The 20,965-nt window shown below is 37.4% G+C and overlaps 1 protein-coding gene across 8 annotated transcripts in view; it reads right to left on the bottom strand.

Annotated features, from left to right (window-relative positions):
• Positions 1 to 20,965, bottom strand: part of LOC141633346 (uncharacterized) — a 74,384-nt gene that overhangs the window by 13,676 nt on the left and 39,743 nt on the right. For all 8 annotated transcript variants that reach the window (XM_074445839.1, XM_074445838.1, XM_074445834.1 and 5 more), the window contains 16 exons: positions 19,975 to 20,649; positions 19,640 to 19,849; positions 12,958 to 13,061; positions 8,497 to 8,792; positions 8,312 to 8,396; positions 6,961 to 7,668; positions 6,567 to 6,885; positions 6,253 to 6,411; positions 6,000 to 6,163; positions 5,658 to 5,838; positions 5,311 to 5,580; positions 5,007 to 5,213; positions 4,033 to 4,087; positions 2,932 to 3,062; positions 1,879 to 2,847; positions 677 to 753 (listed from right to left, as the gene is read on the bottom strand). In XM_074445839.1, the coding sequence (XP_074301940.1) occupies positions 677 to 753; positions 1,879 to 2,847; positions 2,932 to 3,062; positions 4,033 to 4,087; positions 5,007 to 5,213; positions 5,311 to 5,580; positions 5,658 to 5,838; positions 6,000 to 6,163; positions 6,253 to 6,411; positions 6,567 to 6,885; positions 6,961 to 7,668; positions 8,312 to 8,396; positions 8,497 to 8,792; positions 12,958 to 13,061; positions 19,640 to 19,849; positions 19,975 to 20,649 (4,610 nt within the window). The remainder of the gene's footprint in view (positions 1 to 676; positions 754 to 1,878; positions 2,848 to 2,931; positions 3,063 to 4,032; positions 4,088 to 5,006; positions 5,214 to 5,310; positions 5,581 to 5,657; positions 5,839 to 5,999; positions 6,164 to 6,252; positions 6,412 to 6,566; positions 6,886 to 6,960; positions 7,669 to 8,311; positions 8,397 to 8,496; positions 8,793 to 12,957; positions 13,062 to 19,639; positions 19,850 to 19,974; positions 20,650 to 20,965) is intronic.

The raw sequence follows: 20,965 nt of genomic DNA, 5'->3' as shown, positions 1-20,965 counted from the left end.
ACTTAGATGAGGATTGGGGAACAGCCATGTGTGTAACAGAACATTGCTGTAGGCTTGTCATGAACTAATCAACACGCCTATTTAGGTTTTACCAATTCAATACACACTCTAAAGAAACAAATCTATTTGTCTTTCTTTAACAAAAAAATATTCAATTTTACGGACTTCAATTTCTTACTTTCTATACCTGACCCCGTCCCTCGAACAGCACAAAAAGAAATTAGAAAATGGAAGAGCCAGGAGAGAACAGAATACAACAACAAAGTACGCTTTAGTGCCGAAATGATTTGGAACAGGCAAACATATATCATCATACGGAACCGTCAATGTGAGATAACAATAAAAGGGAAGGGAAAAAGGAGAAAAGTGAAAACACAATAAATGGGTGAAGAGAACTAAGCGCAGATTTGAGCTAGCCATATATATATATATATATATATATATATATATATATATATATATATATATATATATATATATATATATATATACACATATGGTAAAGAAAATTCAAGGGAACAAAGATACAGATTTTGATGAGTCTGTTGTAGAAGTCAAATGTAACTATGAAAACATACACCTGCCAAAGATCAAACTTCCACAAACTGTACACTAATACAGTTCATGCATACACAAAGTAAATTGTAACATGAGAAACATGAATGTCAAACTGAACCTTTTACTTTGCTGGTTAACCATCCAGAATGATGAAACATGATCCATAGACGAGAGATCCAAAATGACAACAGGACCCTGTAAAGCACAACCAATTATAAACAAATTAAGTACAACCATATCACTATTAGGCCCTGTTCTTTTGGACTTAAAGTCACTTAATTTAAGTTCACTTCAGATCCTATAAGTTCAGTTGAGTTCAGATCCTATAAGTTCAGTTCAGATCCAATAAGTTCAGTTCAGTTTAGATCCTATAAGTTCAGTTCAGTTCAGTTCAGATCCTATAAGTTCAAATCCTATAAATTCAGTTCATCAAAATTATATACGGAGTATTATTTTTAAAAACCGATGCAAAAACATTTGACATTAATTATTCGATACATATATACATTATTATTTTTAAAACAACATTATCACTTCTCTCATTATTTTTTATCGTAATGCAATCGTAGTATAATGTATGAACAAACCAATGTATATAAAGCGGAAAAATGTTATTATCTTACTTTGTGCTTTAAATTATATTTTCTTATCAATGTTCTCTCTTGGTTACCAACTAATTTCTTTTAAAAAATTTATTTCATCTCAATAAAAATTTGCATTTTTTTATAATACAACAAGTCTCTCTTGTGACGGGTATATCCGTCACAAGCTTGTGACGGGTCAAATATCACCCACTTGGGTAGATAAGACAAAAGTAATATAATGCATAGGGAATCACAAAAACCTTGTCTTCATTTACCTAAGTGGATTTTATTTGACCCGTCACAAGCTTGTGACGGATATTGTCCGTCATAAATGAGAATTTGTGTGTATAATAGTAGTAGTAGTAGTAGTGGTGGTGGTGGTAGTAGTGGTGGTAGTAGTGGTGGTAGTAGTAGTGGTGGTGGTGGTGGTGGTGGTAGTAGTAGTAGTAGTAGTAGTGGTGGTAGTAGTGGTAGTAGTGGTGGTGGTAGTAATGGTAGTAGTGGTGGTAGTAGTGGTGGTCGTAGTGGTGGTAGTGGTAGCAACAATTAAGTTAAATTAAATTAAGTTAATTTAAATTTAGATCCTATAAGTTCAGTTCAGATCTTATAAGTTCAGTTCAGTTCAGGTCCTCTAAGTTCAGTTCAGATCCTATAAGTTCAATTTAGTTCAGATCAGATCCGTTTCAGTCCAAAAGAACAGAGCCTTATTCCCTTAAATGTTATAAGTATAAAGTACCTTCTCTAACGTCCAACCACCCTGAATAAACAACGAAAGGTATATAGGTTTTCTTGGATCGGCATTATGTATATGAGCAGTTTTTCTGGAAAGAATTGAACCCTGCTGTCTCTCAGCACCTTTACCCTCTTTTGTCCTTTCCCAGATGGTGAATTCCACGGGGCAAGGAAGTCGGTTTTCCAATTTCAGAGGGGAGTTTAAGGAAATATTCCAATCATACACAGGGGCATTCAGATCTGTATGTAGAACTGATGCATCCGTACAGATACTAAGCCAGAACTGTTTATTTTGGACACTTGGTGAGCAACACAAAAGGGAATCCTTCTTTTCAAGCTCATTCAGCTTGAATACCGAGGAATTTACAGTACTACCTTGCTTCATGGTGATTTGCTTAGAGAGAAAACCTTGCTCTACAGGGAGTTGGTCCTTACCACCATTATACACAGAGCTTAAAGCAGCTGTAACACCCCAAAAGTAAGATGGAGCGGAATATTCAGCATATGGTCTAACTAAGAGACAATTCTCAGAATCCCCTGACATGCATCTCCATGGGAGAATAAAACTACGTCCAGGATCTAACGTCACAATTCCCTCCACCGTTTTACGAGGATCCCCTGTCCTTGGATCAGTCATGGATAATGGATGCACCGCCAAATCCAGTTTCACATTGGAATCATTTGTAACGGTTGCAAGGCCCCTAAAAATGGCATGTTTTTTCCTATTCCTCATTACAACTTCCATTGCAATAAGATTATCTCCCAAGGACTTTGGTATGACTGATAAAGGAAGTAAGGACCGCAAGCTCTCCCATGGACCATCAGGGCGAAGTGCTATCAAGAAGCCCACATCAGAGGCACCCCCACTCTCATCAGTTGCCTCGCTTGTTAAATCAACTGCAATTTTCCGCTCGAAATAAGATGTGGAAACAAGAAGCGAGCCTAGGTTATCTGGTCCGTCCTCACTCTTGTCCTGATCATTTGTATTCAAAGACATCACTCTACAGGAAATAGTCATACACAGAAAATAATGAACTTAAAAGAAGAATGCACTGACCCTTTTCCGTAGCGGATGTGAGACTATATTCTTAAAGGTATGCTGCTGATTAAGCATCCTGGATGAAGAGATCTTTTTCAAAACATTTGTACCATGTCCAATCGGAAATGATGATGCTCCAACAACTTCCCCTGCATTTACGTGTAATTGTAATAGCAAATTATACATAACACAATATAGATAGTATTTCTAAAACTGGTACTGACAATTATTTGCCCAATAGAGTTACCTGAAAGGCATTACAAAGATATCACAGAACATGAAAAGCTCAGAAGGAAAATGATTTCACGGCGCAGCGCTTATGCTTAGCATAACTACGCAAGGAGTTGACGGGGATTTAGTTGGAACATATTTAACATTTTTCAATCAAAAAGGTATTGTTCTGCATAGTGTGTTGGCTAGGCTACTGTGTGCTTGTCAAACTCTTGAAGAGGCTGAACATCCTAGGAAAAAGGCTATAAAGCTAGGGTTCTGCCTCTTAATATGAGAAAGGACGGGACATTAGGGGCCTTAGAACGCAAAGATGTCTGAAGTGTACTAACATTAGCAAAGAGCAATTACTTTCAGATGACAGCGTCTGCAAATTAAACAAGATGGGTTGCGCATTACACTGGAATGTCAAAAAGGTTCAGATGCCCAGGTATGCTCAAGACACGAAGTTAATAGGTGGGTGGGCCAGGGCAATGGAAAGGGTGACTCTGGTCAGACCAACTGAGAGGCTGAACAAGATTGGACTAGGGCTAGCTTAGGGTAGCATTAAAGTGACCCTATTTTAGCTGTCCAAGGTAGGCTCATATGTAGATTAGGGTAGGCCAGCACTGGATCAGATCTTTCAGATGAATACGTTACTGCATTCTTTTGTCCTATTTTTAGGTTCACGAGAAGGTTTAAACGTTCTACTTGTATTTTTGTTATGGACATCTGCTGATGAAGACCTCACATTTGCCTTTTCACTATTCTATTTTCAATCTGTGTGGGGTGCAATAATTAAGTGGCAGGATATTACCAATTCGTGTGACTATTGCTACTGCTGAAACAAACACCTACAAGCTAATACAGGGAGACAGAAAAGAGCACACACATACACAGGAAAGTCTATACCTTTTCCAGCTTTGGCAGCAAGGTTAGTGACCTCCACCTCTAATTTTGCAGCACCCTAGAAACAAAATCACAAAAACATCTCGTCAAAGATTTACAGAGAGAGCATATCAAACACCAAACAAGTTATTAGCATCTGCCAGTCTAAGAGTTTATTCAGCAACAGTAGCAACCCGTTGGTCCCAAAACTATCGTCAATGAAATGTGAAACGAAGACAAGTAAAAAGATAAAGGGAGAGCTGATGACAGTTATGATAATAAAGTATCACAGGCAAAGTGAGAGAGTAAACGAGAGGGAAATAAGAACGGAAAAAAAAAGAGGGAGAAGAGGGGGGGTTGACCTCTGTTAAGTATACATTATCCCAGTTCCTCAAGGGCAAGGGCTATAGCAGATTCTGGGGTATGGAGGATTAAATGTACACAGCCTTACCCTTATGTTATAGCACACAGAGGTGAGGCAAAAACATGCTTTTCAAGTATGTGTTAAGGAAAAGAAAAAATTAAAATAAGAGCCAAAAAACATTAGTGATACATAAAAAGTGACCAAGTAAACACGAGTAAAATGAACTTAAGATGAGAATAATGAAATGACAAAACAACACCACTACCCTAATGCCTCAGCAGCTCCCAAAAAAGGTGGGCTAATGGTGTATAGAGACTAGTATAAGACTCCCTAAAATCATGTGCAACAGTCAGAGAGTCAAAAAGAAGAGTCCCGTGTCTGATATGCGTATCTTCAGCACAACGCATGAAGAATAAAGCATGACACTCATAAAGATTGAGCTTGGCCTACGAAAGCACAGCACAGGCACAATGAGGCCTTAGACTATATGCGTCAGGCTAATAAGTAGGCCGTTTAACACAATAAGTATTCATCAAAAGGCATACAAGAGACTACGGGGAACACATCTAAAATATTAATTGCAGAAGGAGGTGAAGAGTTTGAGAATATGAAATGATAAGCTGCGCAAGACTACCTTTCGAGGGACCTCAAATATGAATAGCTCGTTCCATTTTGCAGTACCCAAACCTTCTTCTGACGATTCCATGATTAAGGGTCTAGAACATTTAGTCCGTGCACTTTGAGGAAAAAGTTTTTGCTGATCAATAGGCTGGTTATGTACCACGAGTCGTAGAGCACAGAACAAGCTATGGCTATTGCCATCATCAACAATTGGTATATCCTGGGGATTTGCAAATGTTAGTCACGCACATTCTTCACATATTTCATTTAAGGCAATAATTTAAGCATCAAATTTAGTAAGATTCATACTTGATTACCTTTGCTTCTAGTATATTAACAGCAATATAGTAGCGTGCTTCGCGGATATTGTCTGCAATATTTAATCTATCTGGAAACCTAGGAGGAGGTAGCCAGATAGCAGTGGCCCGACTGTCGTGAAGAATTTCAACTGTATCAGAGTTTTGTTCTAGTTTCTTCACATAAATATCTCGCCCAAGTTTATTTTCTATTATAATCGACTGGAAATCATCTTCATCTAATGCCGAAAATGTCGATTCATCCCTGTCACTATGATGACCACCAGCTTCCTGCAAGAGTTTCAGTTATATAACATTACAACCTCTATAAACCACCCCAAATATGAAGATGCTAGAGCTGTTTTTACCTCATTTATCTTTGCTGCTTTCTGATCAAGCTCTCTCTGTCTCTTCCACGAAGTGAGACTCTCAGCAAAAGTATCTAGGTTGGCAGCGCTGACATTAAGATTCAACACACTGGTTGCAGCAAAGCGTATTCTTTTACCCAACGCAGGAAACTGATGCAGGTTCGTATCATAAGTTTCAAACCTCCAAAATAAAAGAACAAGTCAGCCGTCAATTCCAATTGCACTATGCATAAGATTATCATTTGAATAATACTTCTACAGAACAACATTAATGAAGATGTAGAAACAATCATGCATCTTATCAAAAGCATTGAACAGCAACCCATAAATGCAATAAATTACTTGAAGATTCCATCAAAAGGCTCCACCATGGGTTCCCAAGACTCCAATTGCCGATTGAAAGTTGATGCAGCCATTGAAGATATAAACACAGCATTCATTGCTTCAAATCGGCCGTGGGTTACAAGCTTAATATTAGTAAAGGTCAAATCTAGGAATGGAGTCATCTGCAAGGTGGTATAACATTAATCAAAATACATAGTAATGGCCAAAGGAAAATCGATAAAATGCACTCTATGCTACGTTAGGCGATTACCATTCCTCCCAAGCTGTCTAAGACAGTGACGGATAAGCACCTCAGCTTCATTTCAGATGTCACGTTTTCACGTGTCTTTGGCTTGGCAAAATCTCCAATAGCAAACGCCAAACGACTTGATGGCTTCTTTAAATCAGCACGTGCCAGAAATGTTGAGGCCTAAACAAAAAGCAGAATTATATGTGTACTCCCGTAATTCTATCTAGGAAGTAGGAAGTTCTACTACTTTCTAGACTTTATGGCTTTATGCATAGACTGTTAATAAAATGTGCAAGTAGTTACAGGATAAGAATCAGTGAAACACTAATTTCAACCTGATTCTGAACTTTCCATAAGCTCCAGCAGTGAGATCCTTTTGAACTCGACGATCTAGAAACAGGCACCTCAACTATACTAGCCGGTCCAGCAAGATCTAGTCTTGGACAGCAAAATGATTCAACACGTGGGGGCTCATCGGTTCTAGTTACAATGCATCCCATTGCCACATAACCTGGAGGGGGAACTGGATACCAAAAGAATGCGTCATCCACACCTTTCCCTACCACGTGAGCAACTCTCGTATATTGCACAGGTCTTGCAGAGATCTCTGGATTATCAGCCAAAAATATTATGCCAAGAGTAGGTGGCTCCAACCTGAGAAGTGAGCATAAAAGGTTAGGCACCTAGATTTTACAGACCATTGTTACACAGGAAGGTTTAGAAGCCAACCCTTCCGTTATGCAGTCACCCAAAATGGCATAACCAGGACGGATTATCGGCCGCCAAATTGACACTGGACGACGGAACTCTCCACCCTTGTCCCACCAGATTCTCTCAAAGTTTGGGATGGACATAAAACAATTATGTGATCTTGAGTATGATCTAAGGACGTCCCACCCACTTGTATTCGAATTTTGCCCACTTCCTTGTGAAACAATAGATTCATTATTTAGATTGGGCTTTGCGGCAGGCCTTTCAGAAGAATGGTGATGCCAGTATCCTCCCCATTTAAGACAATGAACCAGATCATAACATATCTCTTTTGGAGGACAATCAACGGAAGGACTGGCACAGAAAGTTCCAAGCATGGTATCGAGACGCCATATGCTAAATCCCAGCGGGAAACGACGATTGCAAGGCACATGATATATACATTCCGAGAAGGTTGTAGACGTCACTAGATCAGCTCGAAGGCAATAGACAATATGATTTGGTGGAGGTTGGTCTCCTGTATTTGCTACACAGCCTAAGGCTACATATCCTGCTGGTGCAACTGGCAACCACAAAGAACATTCTCTTTTACCATCTAAAGTCCCTTCACTTTTATCGAACTCTAAGATTTCAGAAAGCACTCCGATTAACTTAAAACCCGTAGGTTTTCTAACACGTCCATATGTGTTGCTCACAGCCATCATAGCCTCAGACGGAGGATTAGACCTGGGGATAACAGAAAAATCATACACATGATCAGTATTGCAGAACCTTTTTTCCGTGGGACAGAAAAATCATGCACATGATCAGCATCGCAGAACCTTTTTTTCATGGGTACCAGAGGATATTGATTAAAGGACACAACGGGGTGTATGATATACGCAGAACTTTTGAGGTTAGGAGAAGTCAATGTGATTGACACTTGAAAAAATTTGATATGATTTGCAAGAAAAATGCATGACCCAAGATATAAGCTCACTCTGTCAAAAAGAAGTTCCATTTTCAGTATTTTTGATCATTTCAGAGGTAAATCTCATCATCGTATAATATTACATAAATACCCTCAACTTGTCCAACTAACCCTTTATTTTGAATGTGCAATTATGTATTTCTACTCCTTGAATCGTACATTCTTTGTATTTTGGAAGGTATTTTTCAAATAGCACAATAACATAGATACAATGCTGACCACCTAGCCAGTATAAAGGAAGTAAGAAATTGAAATTGATGGTAGGAACAAATTGTTTAACGGCTCAATCTGATGAGCAAAATATTGAAAAGGAAACCCGTGGGCCGGGGGGTGGGGTTGGGTTTACAACCGATATTTGTCATATGCAATACCACCAAAAACAATTTCTTAAAAAATTACCTTGATGTCACACAATCGCCTAGAATAACATAGTTTGAAGGCGCACGGGGCCTCCAAAATGTGAGGTTGCACTTGGATCCATTTTCTACAGATGAAGCAAATAAGACCAGATTAGCAAGAAGAAACAACAAAACTTTGGTAAATTGCAAGCCACCAGACATAAATCATGAGGTCATTCTAGGTACCTTTTGGTGACATCCATATCCGTTCGAAGTTAGTACATGATACCACAGGATTGGCATTTCCGAATTGCAACGCACCAGCTACCTGATTTTGGAGGTTAAGCAAGAGAGAGATGATGCTTAAGGACAGATGAATGTGAATATCAGTACACATGAGTGACATATTGGTCTTGTCTTTCACCGAGGTATAAGCGCCTGAAACATCAACGGGGTTCAAAATTACAAGACCAGATCCAGCTTCTATAGTTAAGTCCTTCAGAACTGCCCGAATCCATGCATCCTCCTCATTAGATGCAAACCTGCACAAAATCCACAAAAAATGCAGTGTACAAAGCCATTTTACTACCACAGTTTAACATAATCCCCCCAGTCCGAAGGCACCTAGCTATTCAAAAATAGGAGGACAATGAACATATAAATAAGCATATGTGCATAAACTAATAAAAGGCTTGCTGAGGCAATACTTTAGAAACAACATTAGTGAATAGGGTTTTTTGTTAGAGGCTACCTAGCATTTAGGTCACTTTGCACGTGGGTACCTGACATTATTTTTTTGCCCAAAGGTACCTCAAATTTATATATTTGTTAACAAGTACCAGTTGACGATTTCCGTCAAAAAAAAGTCAAGATTTCGTCTTAACTTAACCAAAAACGTGATTGTTTTTTATAAAAATCCCATAATTATAGTTAATAAATACTTTGCATTTATCATTTACTAGCTTTAACTTTACCCTCTTAATCTCTACTCCTATCATCTCCTCAGTCAACAACTCACCATCCTGAACAACTATTTCCCATCACTAATGTTAATCACCCTTTCTACTGCCCCCATTAACCTCGAAAATTGTCGCCGAAGAAAGGGACGATGACATGAGCCAAATGTGGAGTTGGGGAGAATAAAAGTAATAAAAGGAGAAAGGGGTTAAGGAGGGAGGATAGAGAAGAAGTGCGGGGAATAAAGTTGGAGAGGTGGAGAGATGTAAGGTGATTAAGGTAGAGGGTGGAGATATGAAGTGCTTGAGATGAGGGAGGACATAAGGTGATTGGGTTGGGAGATAGAGCGGAGAGAGAAGGTAGTGAGTGGATAATTGGATAAATAAGGTGGTATCGGTGGAGGGGAGGATAATGCGTTAAATTAGATGACAAAGTTTTTAAGTACGGGATTAAGGACAGAAGAAAACAAAATCATGTTTTTCGTCAAGTCAAACCCTAAAGTTTGACTCTGTTGACAGAAACTAGTGGAATGTAAAGTTTTGGCACTTTTGGGCAAAATAAATGTTAGGTACCTTCGTGCAAGATGGTGTAAATGTTACGTACCTTCTCACAAAAAACCTTAGTGAATATGTCGTCACAACACTCACGTTCATGTGTCCGAGGGCAAAGGCCACATGTCAACTATGATAACTTTTACGGATTGTTTCCACTTTGAGATCCTGATATTTGAGCAAATTCTACTTTGGTGCCTAAGGTTTCAGTGATTCCACTTTGGGGAGTGGCATTTGGGTTTTTACCACTTTATATTTTTCTAATTATGGTGACCTAAGCATAGACTATTCATATTTTATCTAGAACAGTGTCGTTTTTCAAAATAGTAAAGCGCAAAAAATACTCCTGCTAGCGAAAACACTCAACAAAATTCCACGTAATTTTGCAAGAACTTAATTTATTTTACTTAATAATACGTGTTATATTTGACGTTATTTGAAATATTTAATGTTTGGGTTATGCTCATTTATGGACATGATTTACTCAATCATGGAAATAAATGACCATTATACCCTTAACATTTTAACACCCCATTTTCCCATTTGTTTCATAATCAATAATTTTCTCTCTTTCAATTTCTTCCCTCCTCCAACCACCACTCATGTCGCCAGCACCCCCACCGTCCTCGTCCACTTCGCATCTATCAACCAACGCCCACCAGATCCGCCATTATAACAGTTTTCTCAAACCCGACACCATTATTTATCTCTATATTAGCATTCTCGTCATCAATGTATGCATCATCAGATGGATGAGTACGAGAGTACAACACCAAGAAAAAAATGAATTACTACCAATTATTAGTAGTAATATTGGTAATTTTATCGCACAGCGATTCAAAAGATGAGTGTGGCGGAGATGTGTATGTTGAGGTGGATGTGTGGCCATACAAGGAAAGGTCGATTAAGGAATGACGTGATTAGGGAAAAGGTGAAAATGGCGCCAATAGAGGACAAGATGATGGAAAACCAACTAAGATGGTTTGGCCATGTGAGAAGGAGACCTATGGACGCACCAATTAGGGGTAAGAGTTAGTTAGGGGTAAGAGTTAGGAGGCTGGAGACTCAAGGGAACAGAAAAGGTTGCTAGGGGTAGAGGGAGACCAAAACAGACATGGCTGAGAGTGATACAGCACGATATGAAATTTCTCGAACTTGATGTGGGAATAGTGACGGAGAGGGCACAATGGAGGGCAATGATACATGTGGATTTTTAGTACTTGACGTTATTTGATATATTTAATATTTTTATTTAATTTTTAAAATTTATTTGTTCTTTTCGGATTTATTACACTTTTTTACCAACAACTTTCTTATATATTAATACTTGATTCACTTTTAAGGTATTCCGGAACCTTAAGTTTTACTCCGGTTTTCAAAATCGTTTTAATCATTATTCTCGATTTAAATTCTTTTATAAAAAAAATCCGGACTCCGATTTTAAAACCTATGAGTTTACTTGGCTTTCCTATCATGTTTCACCCCCCTTTTGTTTTTCACTTTTTCTTTTCTATTTTTTTTCGCATTTTTGAGGTGTGCGTTCACCCATGGACGGTAGTAAAGGATGATTCATGTTTTTGGGATTAAGGTTGTGTTGTTGTTGTTGTTGTATTAGTAGTAATATTGGTATCTATACCAATATCCCGTAGGCAGCCGTTCTAACCAATTATTAGTAGCCCATTAATGGTAGTACGAGTGTACGACACCGACATCAATTTCTTGAATTAATTCTCCAGTAGTCATATGCGGTGTAGTAGTAAAAATGGCGGACGATTCACTTTTGGTATCTACACCAATAATGGGCTATTGGGAAATTAATATGCAGCACTCTACCCCTAATTAATATTCTCATCAAAGTTTTTTCCAAATCAAATTTTGAAGTGTCACCTATCGCATATCAAATTTCTGATCTTTTAATTTAATTTCCAGATCCAATTTTCAAGTGTCGCCCATTTCAGGAGTATCCCTAATTTAATTTGTGTCTGTTATCTAAGTTATACAACAAATTGATGTTTAAAGATTGGAATTATAATTACTATTTGATCAATATGTAAATTCTAATGTATAATTGTTGAACTTGTTAAGAATTTGATTAACCTTTGAGAGAAAGAGGAAAAGTGAGAATTTTTTTTTTTGTTTTTAGGAGAAGGGTAGGTGATGGAAAAGTTATGAAAAAGAGTACAGGAAAGAGTAAAACTTCTACAAAACTTGTACATGAATGAGCAACTACGTAAAGTTTTTATTTAATTTTTTAAAAATGTATTTGTTCTTGTCGGATTTATTACACCTTTTTACCAACAACTTTCTTAAATATTAAGACTTGGTTCACTTTTAAGGTATTCCGGACTCTTAAGTTTTACTTCGATTTTCAAAATCGTTTTAATCTTTATGCTCGATTTAAATTCTAAGTTTTTATAAAAGAAATCCGGACTTCGATTTTAAAACCTATAAGTTTACCTTCTTGTATCATGTTTCACTCCCCTTTTGTTTTTCACTTTTTTCTTTTCTATATTTTCGCATTTTGAGGTGTGCGTTCACCATGGACGGTTCTAAAGGATGATTCATGTCAGCCTACTCCAAATCATTTTGGGATTAAGGCTCAGTTGTTGTTGTAATAATACGTGTTATTAGGACAAGATTTGTTGGCAATAACCTTCAGGTCACCAAAGTGGAACAAGAGAAATATCAAGGAAGAGAAATATCAAGGAACCAAACTGGAACTACCCAAGATTCACGGTACAAAGATGGAAAAAATCCATACAATTAATAATATCCTGATCTTTCAGACTGAATTCAACCCACATACAGGACTCCTGCAGTGGAATACGATGAGTGTGGTGTCGGTGGAACTAAATGTTGGGGAAAAATAATAGCGACATAAAAGGAGAAGTGGCAAAATGACTAGCCATTACGTCAGAAATGTAATCTCCCAAGGGAGAATCTAAAGGATGACTAAAAGGAATTCCAATTCCGTTGAATAAACTATTCAGCTTACCCGTTGAAAGAATGTACTTCTGTCATCCCATCAAGGAATTTATAGAAAATGCAAAGAATTTACTGAAAGAAATGAAAAGATTCATAACCATGACTTCGTAGCCCAAATCCCATTCCCCCAAGCAAATATCCCAGTAATATGACTAAGAAAGCAAAAGAGATCTAACTATAATGTAAACAAGAAAAAAAAAATCCAAAAACTTACATAAAGCTTAGATCAAATTTTGCTCGAACAAGCTTTTCGCTATATGGTGAATCATCCTGAGATGATTTAGTCCCATCATAGAAGGTCAATTCAGGAGAAACAACCTAGACACAAAAGCAGAAAATATAAGCAATATTTAAAGGAATATCAAATTAATGATCAAAAGAAAGTTATATCATGAACTGATGTTTTACTTGCACAATTCACATTAACACCAACAACAACAAAAGCATCACCCCAACATCTCAAAAATTCCGCCTGTCGCATGGTAGAGGGGTCGATGTACGCAACCATACCCATGTGTTTTAAACAGGAAAGACTGTACACATAGACCCATTATGAAAAGTACGAGGAGTTTTGCAACAATTGGCCACTACTTCATCATATCAAAAGCACTGACAGCAATTACTTTTGCCAGCCATTTTGCTCAATCATACTCCAGAACCAAAAGATTGCGACTATTTAGTTCCATTGGAAATGAAAAAAAAAAAAAAATATATATATATATATATATATATATATATATATATATATATAGAGAGAGAGAGAGAGAGAGAGAGAGAGAGAGAGGGGGAGAGATAGGTTCAGATGAGTCCCTAATTTTGGTTGAGTCCCTAAGTCCTATTCTTAGCCAATCATTTTTTAGTGTAACTCTACTGATTTATGAGTGTAACTTTAATCATTTAATGATTTATAAGTGTATATTACCTTTTAAGGCCAACTTATATATACAAATTTGAATTTATAAATTAAAATTTATGTAATTTTAACAAAAGTCTATGTAACTTTAGTGTCTTACGAATGTAACTTTAGTCGTTGGGGATGTAACTTTAGTCGTCGGAGTTATAACTTTAATCATATGGTGGTTTGAATGTAAAAATTTGAATTTATATATTTTTATGAAGGTAATTTTAGTCGTTGGAGGTGTAACTTTAACCGTCGGAAATGTAACTTTAGTCATATGGTGGTTTGTATGTAAAACTTTGAATTTATATACTTTTACGAGTGTAATTTTAGTCGTTGAAGGCGTAACTTTAGTCGTTGGAGTCGTAACTTTAGTCGTATAGTGGTTTGTATGTAAAAGTTTGAATTAATATACTTTACTATTGTAACTTTAGCCATTTTAACTATAACTTTTGTCCTTCAAAAGTGTAACTTTAGTCATTAGAGGTGTAATTTGTTGGTCTTAGATTGTAACTCTAGTTCTTGAATTTGTAACCTTAGTCCTCGGGAGTGTAACTTTATCCTAATAAAACTTCTTTCTCAACCACCACCAACCTACAACATCCTAACCCAACCACCATAGCGCCACCACCCAGTCCCACCAAATAAAAATAAAAAAAGACAGAGGGGAAGGAGGCGGCAGACCCACCACCAGCAGACCCACCACAACACCACAACCACCATCCCCCTCCCCCTCCGACACACACGGCACAAAAAAAAAAAAAAAAAAAAAAAAAAAAAAAAAAACCCACCTGCAACAAAGCCGGCACCACCATCCCAAAAAAAACAAAAACTGAAAAAAACAACCACAAATATGGCACCAACTCACCAATCAACAACCAACAACCAACAACCACCACCATTTATTTTTTTCAGATCTGAAAAAAAGAAAGAGAAAGGAGAAAAGAAGGGAGCGGCTGCAGGTGGCGGCGAGGCGTGTGGGAGTCGACGTGGTGGTGTGTGGTGAGTGAAGGGGAGAACGATGGAGAAGGAGAAAGACGGAGGAGAGAAAAGCATGGTGGTGTGTGGTTGGTGAGGCGGCGGCGGCAGGGAGAATTTGAGAGAGAAGTTTAGAGAGAAAGAAGAGAGAGAGAGGGTGGAAAGATTTGTGAGAGTGATTAGGGTTTGGGTGGGATTTGGGAGCTTTTAATCTCAGCCTTCCATTTTCTTTTAATCGACTTACATGATCCCTTCTCTCTCTCTCTCCCCCCTCTCTCTCTCTCTCTCTCTCTCTCTCTCTCTCTCTCTCTCTCTCTCTCTCTCTATATATATATATATATATATATATATATAGAAGTAGGATCAAATGAGTCCACTCCTCTTAGGTGAGTCCGTAAGTCCAAATCTCAGCCCTTAGATCTTACAAAATGAAAGGCTAAGATTAAAACAAAATAAAAGGGTGAGATATAAAAGAGACTCAAAACCCTAATTTTTCATTTCAGTCATCACACAAATCTCTCAACTTCTCTCTCTACCTCTCATATCTCTCAAACACAAATCTCTCAAGTTCTCTCTGCCACCACGACAACTCACTGCCACCACCTACGCCGCCGCCGCTCTCTCCTACTCTTTTTTTTTTTTTTTTTTTTTTTTTTGTTCTGTTTCGAAATCTCGAAAATCTCACCTGCCGTCAACGACCGCTGCCTCTGTCTCTCCCCGTGCCTTCCTCTACCTCCCTCTCTCCCCGACATAAACAACACCCCGCGCCTCCCTCTGTCTTCGATCTGCGCCGCCTCTCTTGCTTCCCCTTTCTCTTTTTTTTTTTTTTTTTTTTATTTTTGTGGTTGTGTGGTCGTGGTGTGTTGCCACCGTCGTCCCTCAACCGCGGTTGCAATTTTTTTCCGGATCTTGAACCCTAGGGTTTGTGGCGTGTGCGTGGTGGTGTGGTCGGGTGGTGGGCGGCGTGAGGGCGGAGAGGAGGTGTTGGTGAAATTGATTAAACATTGATTTTGTTTGTTTTTTTTTTTTTTTTGTATTTTTCGGATGTGAGTAGGAGTGTTTGTTGTTGTTTGTGGTGGGTCATTTGTGGTGATGGTGGTGGTGAAGCCGTGTTCCCGTCTTTCGTTTTTTTTTTTTTTTTTTTTTTTTTTTTTTTTTTGCGGGGGGTGTCGTGGTTGGTGGTGGTGGTTGCAGGGGGGTTTGTGTGGGTGGCATGGTGGTGAAGTTAGTGGTGGGTCAGGGGCGGACGTTGGTGGTGGGTCGGGTGGTGGTCGTATTGGCCGTTGGTGGTGGGTTGTTAAAATTACTCACTAGCATTAAAGTTTCGACTCACAAGCATTAAAGTTTCGACTCACAAGCATTAAAGTTACACTTACATGGACTAAAGTTACGACGGACTAATAATACTCGCCAAGGACTTAAAGTTACAAACCTAAAAAAATAAAGTTTCAAAAATTATGACTAAAGTTACATTCATAAAATTTCAATATTTACGTAAAATTTATAAATTAGCAAAATTAATTAAAATCAAAATTTTATATTAGAAAATGTCTAAAAAAATTAAAGTTTTATATTTTAATATCAAAGTTTCACTCGTAAAACATTAAAGTTACATTTATAAATTAAATAAATTCAAACTTTTTTTACTTAAAATTGGTTAAAAATATTAAAGTTTTAATTTTTAGTATTAAAGTTTCATTAAGTAAAATATTAAAGTTTCATTTATAAATCAAGTAAAATTAAATAAATTCAAATTTTTATATTAAAAATTGTCTAAAAAATTAAAGTTTCAATTTTTAGCATTAAAGTTTCACCTTAAAATATTAAAGTTATACTCAAAAATTGATTTTATATATTTAAAATCAAATTTTATAACATAAATCTAAATTCAAAGTTTAATATTAAAAATTAGTTAAAAAAATTAAAGTTTCATTTTTTAGCATTAAAGTTTCATTCTTAAAACATTAAAGTTACATTTATAAATCTGTAAAATTAAATAAATTCAAATTTTAATATTAGAAATTGGCCAAAAAAATTAAAGTTTTAACTTTTAGCATTAAAATTTCATTCATAAAAGTTAAACTTATAATTGTAAAGAATTAAAGTTAAACTAATAAATTAAAGTTTCAGTTATAAAACATTAAAGTTTTCATCTTAGAATTGTAAAATCTCAACCATCAATTTTAGAGATCAATGGCTAGGATTAGGACTTAGTGGACTCACCATTTTAGGTGGACTCATTAGAACTTGCCTCTATATATATATATATATATATCCTAATTCCGCCTTTCACCATCTTCAATGTCAGTCACAGTTCGTACGAGATCGCTGGCGTTCGCTACCCCTATAGTAGGGATGTCAATGGACCGGGTTCGGGTCGGGTGAAGCCTCATCCGTCATCCATCCGTCCCTTTAAAATCTCATCCAACCCGTCCGTCATCCGTGAAACATATCATCCGTCATCCATCCATCCATCATCCATGGATGAAACGGGTGGATCGGGTGATAAACGGGTGTTGTGTATTTATATGTTTCAAGTTACAAAAAGTGATGATTTTTTTATTCTATACAAAAATAATGATAGATAATTATTTTAGTTTAACTTTTTAATGGGTAGTTTCCCAAAATATATGTTTTAAAAGTAGAAAATTTTGAATAATTGAATATTTTATATATTAATAATGTATTATATGTTAAAAAAATTAAATAAAAAGTAATTAAATCGGGTGATGGATGGATGACGGGTGGAATTTCTTCATCCAACCCATCCGTCATCCGTCATCCATTACATCCGTCATCCATCCATCATCCATTTAAGTCGGGTTTTCATCCGCCTTTTAAAATCGGGTGGATCGGTTTTTGATCGGGTGCGGGTGAAATTGACATCCCTACCCTATAGTGCACCTACTTATCCACGTCCTTAAATCTCTTCCCCACTCTCACTCCCGTCTTTCTTTTTAAACTTTAAAATCAAACAAACATTGATTTAACCACCATATACCCATCCATGGCGGCCTGCATCAACTCCGGCGACTCATCATCTTGCTGCTACTCCACACCCAACTCGAAATATGGGGTCTTTGGTAGGGATTGTGTGTGGCGGATTTAGGATTGGATGGTGGGTGTGTTAATGAAGGGTGGTAGTCGTGGTCGTGAGACGGGTGGTGGTGTGGTAATAAGTCAATGGTGGTGGTGGTGGTGGTGGTGAAGGTGTGGCGTTGGGTTATGGGTGGTTGCCGTCGACGGAGAGTTCAGCACTTTCAATATTCTCAGCCTTTCTTTTTTACTTTTTATAATGCGTGTTTTTCGTGATATTGTTTAGTGTGAGTAGTGATATTGTTTCGTAGATTCTGTGATATGATATCCTTGTATAGGGTGTGATACATAAGTGGACTCACGGGACTCAAAAATAAAATATAAGTGGACTCACCGGACCTTGCCCCTCTCTCTCTCTCTCTCTCTCTCTCTCTCTCTCTCTCTCTCTCTCTCTCTCTCTATATATATATATATATATATATATATATATAAAATCAACAAAAACTAGAATACTAAAAGATCTCCAATATCTTTACATAATATCGTCATAATATCTTTATTGATTGATGTAAACTGCATTTCGAAAAGTTGTTAATTTATTCTTCAAATTAATTGAGCCATGATTAGTTTACAAGCTCAAAACCGCAACATTTGAGATATTAAATGATTTAAATCTTTATTTTTTGATAAAAATTTGTTGATATATTGATTAGATGTTACCAAAGGCGTGACACCCATATATAAAAGGAGAGTGAGACGGTTAAACTTTCAAGCTATCATAAGGAGAAGAGAAGTTAAGCTCTCGTGAGAATGAAGTGATTTACTCCAGCTATACAATAACCTCAAAACAAGGAATCGGAACAATTGACTCATAGAAGCAATGCTATTGAAAAAAAGATGGTCTCTTTCAATCCAAGTACACAACCAAATAGCCCAAGGAACCATATTCCTAACTTTGTTAATCCATGCTTTTTTCATCCTTCACATCCAAGCTGAAAAAACCTCTTTCAATATGGCACATGGGATACGCGTCACGAACTACAATGGAGTACCATGACACGGTTGTATGGTTTATCATGGCTTGTTAATTTTATCATATCATATCAGCCTAGCACAGTTTATTTTTGTTATATGTTAGGCAAGGATAGGCCGTATCGGTCAAAAAAGTTGCAAGTCATGGAATCCATGTAACTACAATCCCTCTATTACCCTTCCCCGGCTTTAACCCACAACTATGTTTCAGTTCGTACATTGTCCATCCACTCTATCTCCTGCTTTCCTTTTATCTACTTTCTCTTCTCTTTCTCCCAATATTTAATCGCTTTAATTCAATTTGTACCATCTAAACGAGTTTTTACCCTTGTTCACGTTGGCCGCTTCCCTTGTTTCAAGGTAACCAAGTCATAACAATCTGATGCTTCCCAATAATTTACCTCCATAGTTATTAATTTTGTAAAAAAAAAATGACTAAACAAGTACACGTTCCACCTTTTGATGTTGTTATATATGAGTAGTTGAAGTTGGAGTCAAAAACTCCACTCTAACCGGGATGAGGGTGTCACTCTCACGTCTCTTGTGCTATACAGGTGTCATCCATTGATGCCATTTCGACCAATACCCTCAAAAGTGATAAATGAGGTCAAAAGCTCAACTGTAGAAGAACATGAATGGCTGCAATGGTGATCCCTTTACTTAAGTTGGGTTAGAGAAGGTCGTGGTCCGGTAGAACCATGAAGTTGAATCTCATCACTAGAAATAATATCGAAATGACACCCTTATCTGGCAAATTAACATGATAAGTACACTGTCAATACAGTGCACGTTCTACTTTATTAGAAGTTTAAAAACGTAACTGTAAAGAGAAATCAAGCAGTAACATATATTCTGGAAGATAAGCAGCAAATAGAACGACAAGCCAAAAAAGTAGCAAGCACAAACAAAGCCTCCGGTTTAACAGAAAAATGTTGCTATTAAACCATCCTACCTGAGCCTCAAAAGTAAAGCTTTGGGTCTTCTCCGAGCCATCAGCAGGAGAAGAATTTGATTCCTCGGATGATTCCTTCTTGCCTTCCAAATCTTTATCATCATCAGACAAAGCATTATCCAAAAACATAATTTCGACACCATCCTCTGAAGATGCTGAATAGCTGCTTTCATTGCTCAAGTATGTATACTTCCTCAAGAGGTTACCATTCTGCTCATTTAATAATACATTAGCCTTCATGAGCTAACAGCAAAATGCAAAACAACGCTACGTATTTCATGCGATAGCCTACCTATGTCTAATATATAAGTCTACAACAATATGCTTGTATTTACCTCAATTTTCACATTCACAAACCGCAGCCTCTTTCCACGACCGATAATAATTATAGGTTGAACTCCTGACGACTGATTTTCCTTAAAATCTGTATCCTCCTTCAGGCATATTGTCCTCCCACAACCATCATATAAATAATCATTAATCCCGGCAACATCAACAATCAGCTGTCTGCTTGGGGACAGCTGAATCACCTCTTCTTGCTGGGTGTGAACAGCCGAATGCAGTATAATGTTGTTACTCTTGCGGATAGGATCATTGTTTGGATCCATGAGTTCATCCCTTCCAGTTATTGCACCTAACGATGGCACAAAAAACTCTGCAACAGCAATAAGAAAATCAGGCACAACCAGAACCCTAGGTTGTTGAAGACGGACTACTGACGATTGTGAAGTTGCTCTCCACCGGTAGTCCAGCAGAACCATGGTTGACATTGGCGTATCTGAAGCGCAAGAAACTCCGGAATATGCTCTTGTCAGGTTGCTACTAACGGAAGACGGATTGCTTCCAGAAGGAGAAGCTTGTTTGCCAAGATCGCATGATGTTCCAAGCATGAGCCGCATTTCAGGTTTTGTATCAGGGCGAACATCCACAACAGAGAACTTTGGTATAGTGACGTAGAGGTCAGCCTCAGCCAAAGAAGTCATTCTGTATGACACCCAAAGACCTTCCAACTGTACAACAACAACAACAACAACAACAACAACTTCAGAGCCTTAATCCCAAAATGATTTGGGGTCGGCTGACATGAATCATCCTTTAGAACCGTCCATGAGTGATCGCACACCTCAAAATGCGAAAATATAGAAAAGGAAAAGTGAAAAACAAAAGGGGGTGAAACATAATACAAAAGTCAAGGTAAACTTACAGGTTTTAAAATCGAAGTCCGGATTTCTTTTATAAAAACTTAGAATTTAAATCGAGAATAAAGATTAAAACGATTTTGAAAACCGAAGTAAAACTTAAGGGTCCGGAATACCTTAAAAGTGA

The sequence above is a fragment of the Silene latifolia genome, chromosome Y (genome assembly GCF_048544455.1).
Source record: "Silene latifolia isolate original U9 population chromosome Y, ASM4854445v1, whole genome shotgun sequence".
NCBI classification, from domain to species: Eukaryota; Viridiplantae; Streptophyta; class Magnoliopsida; order Caryophyllales; family Caryophyllaceae; genus Silene; species Silene latifolia.
The sequence above is the reverse complement of the archived record's forward strand: the minus strand, read 5'-3'. Positions and strand labels throughout refer to the sequence as shown.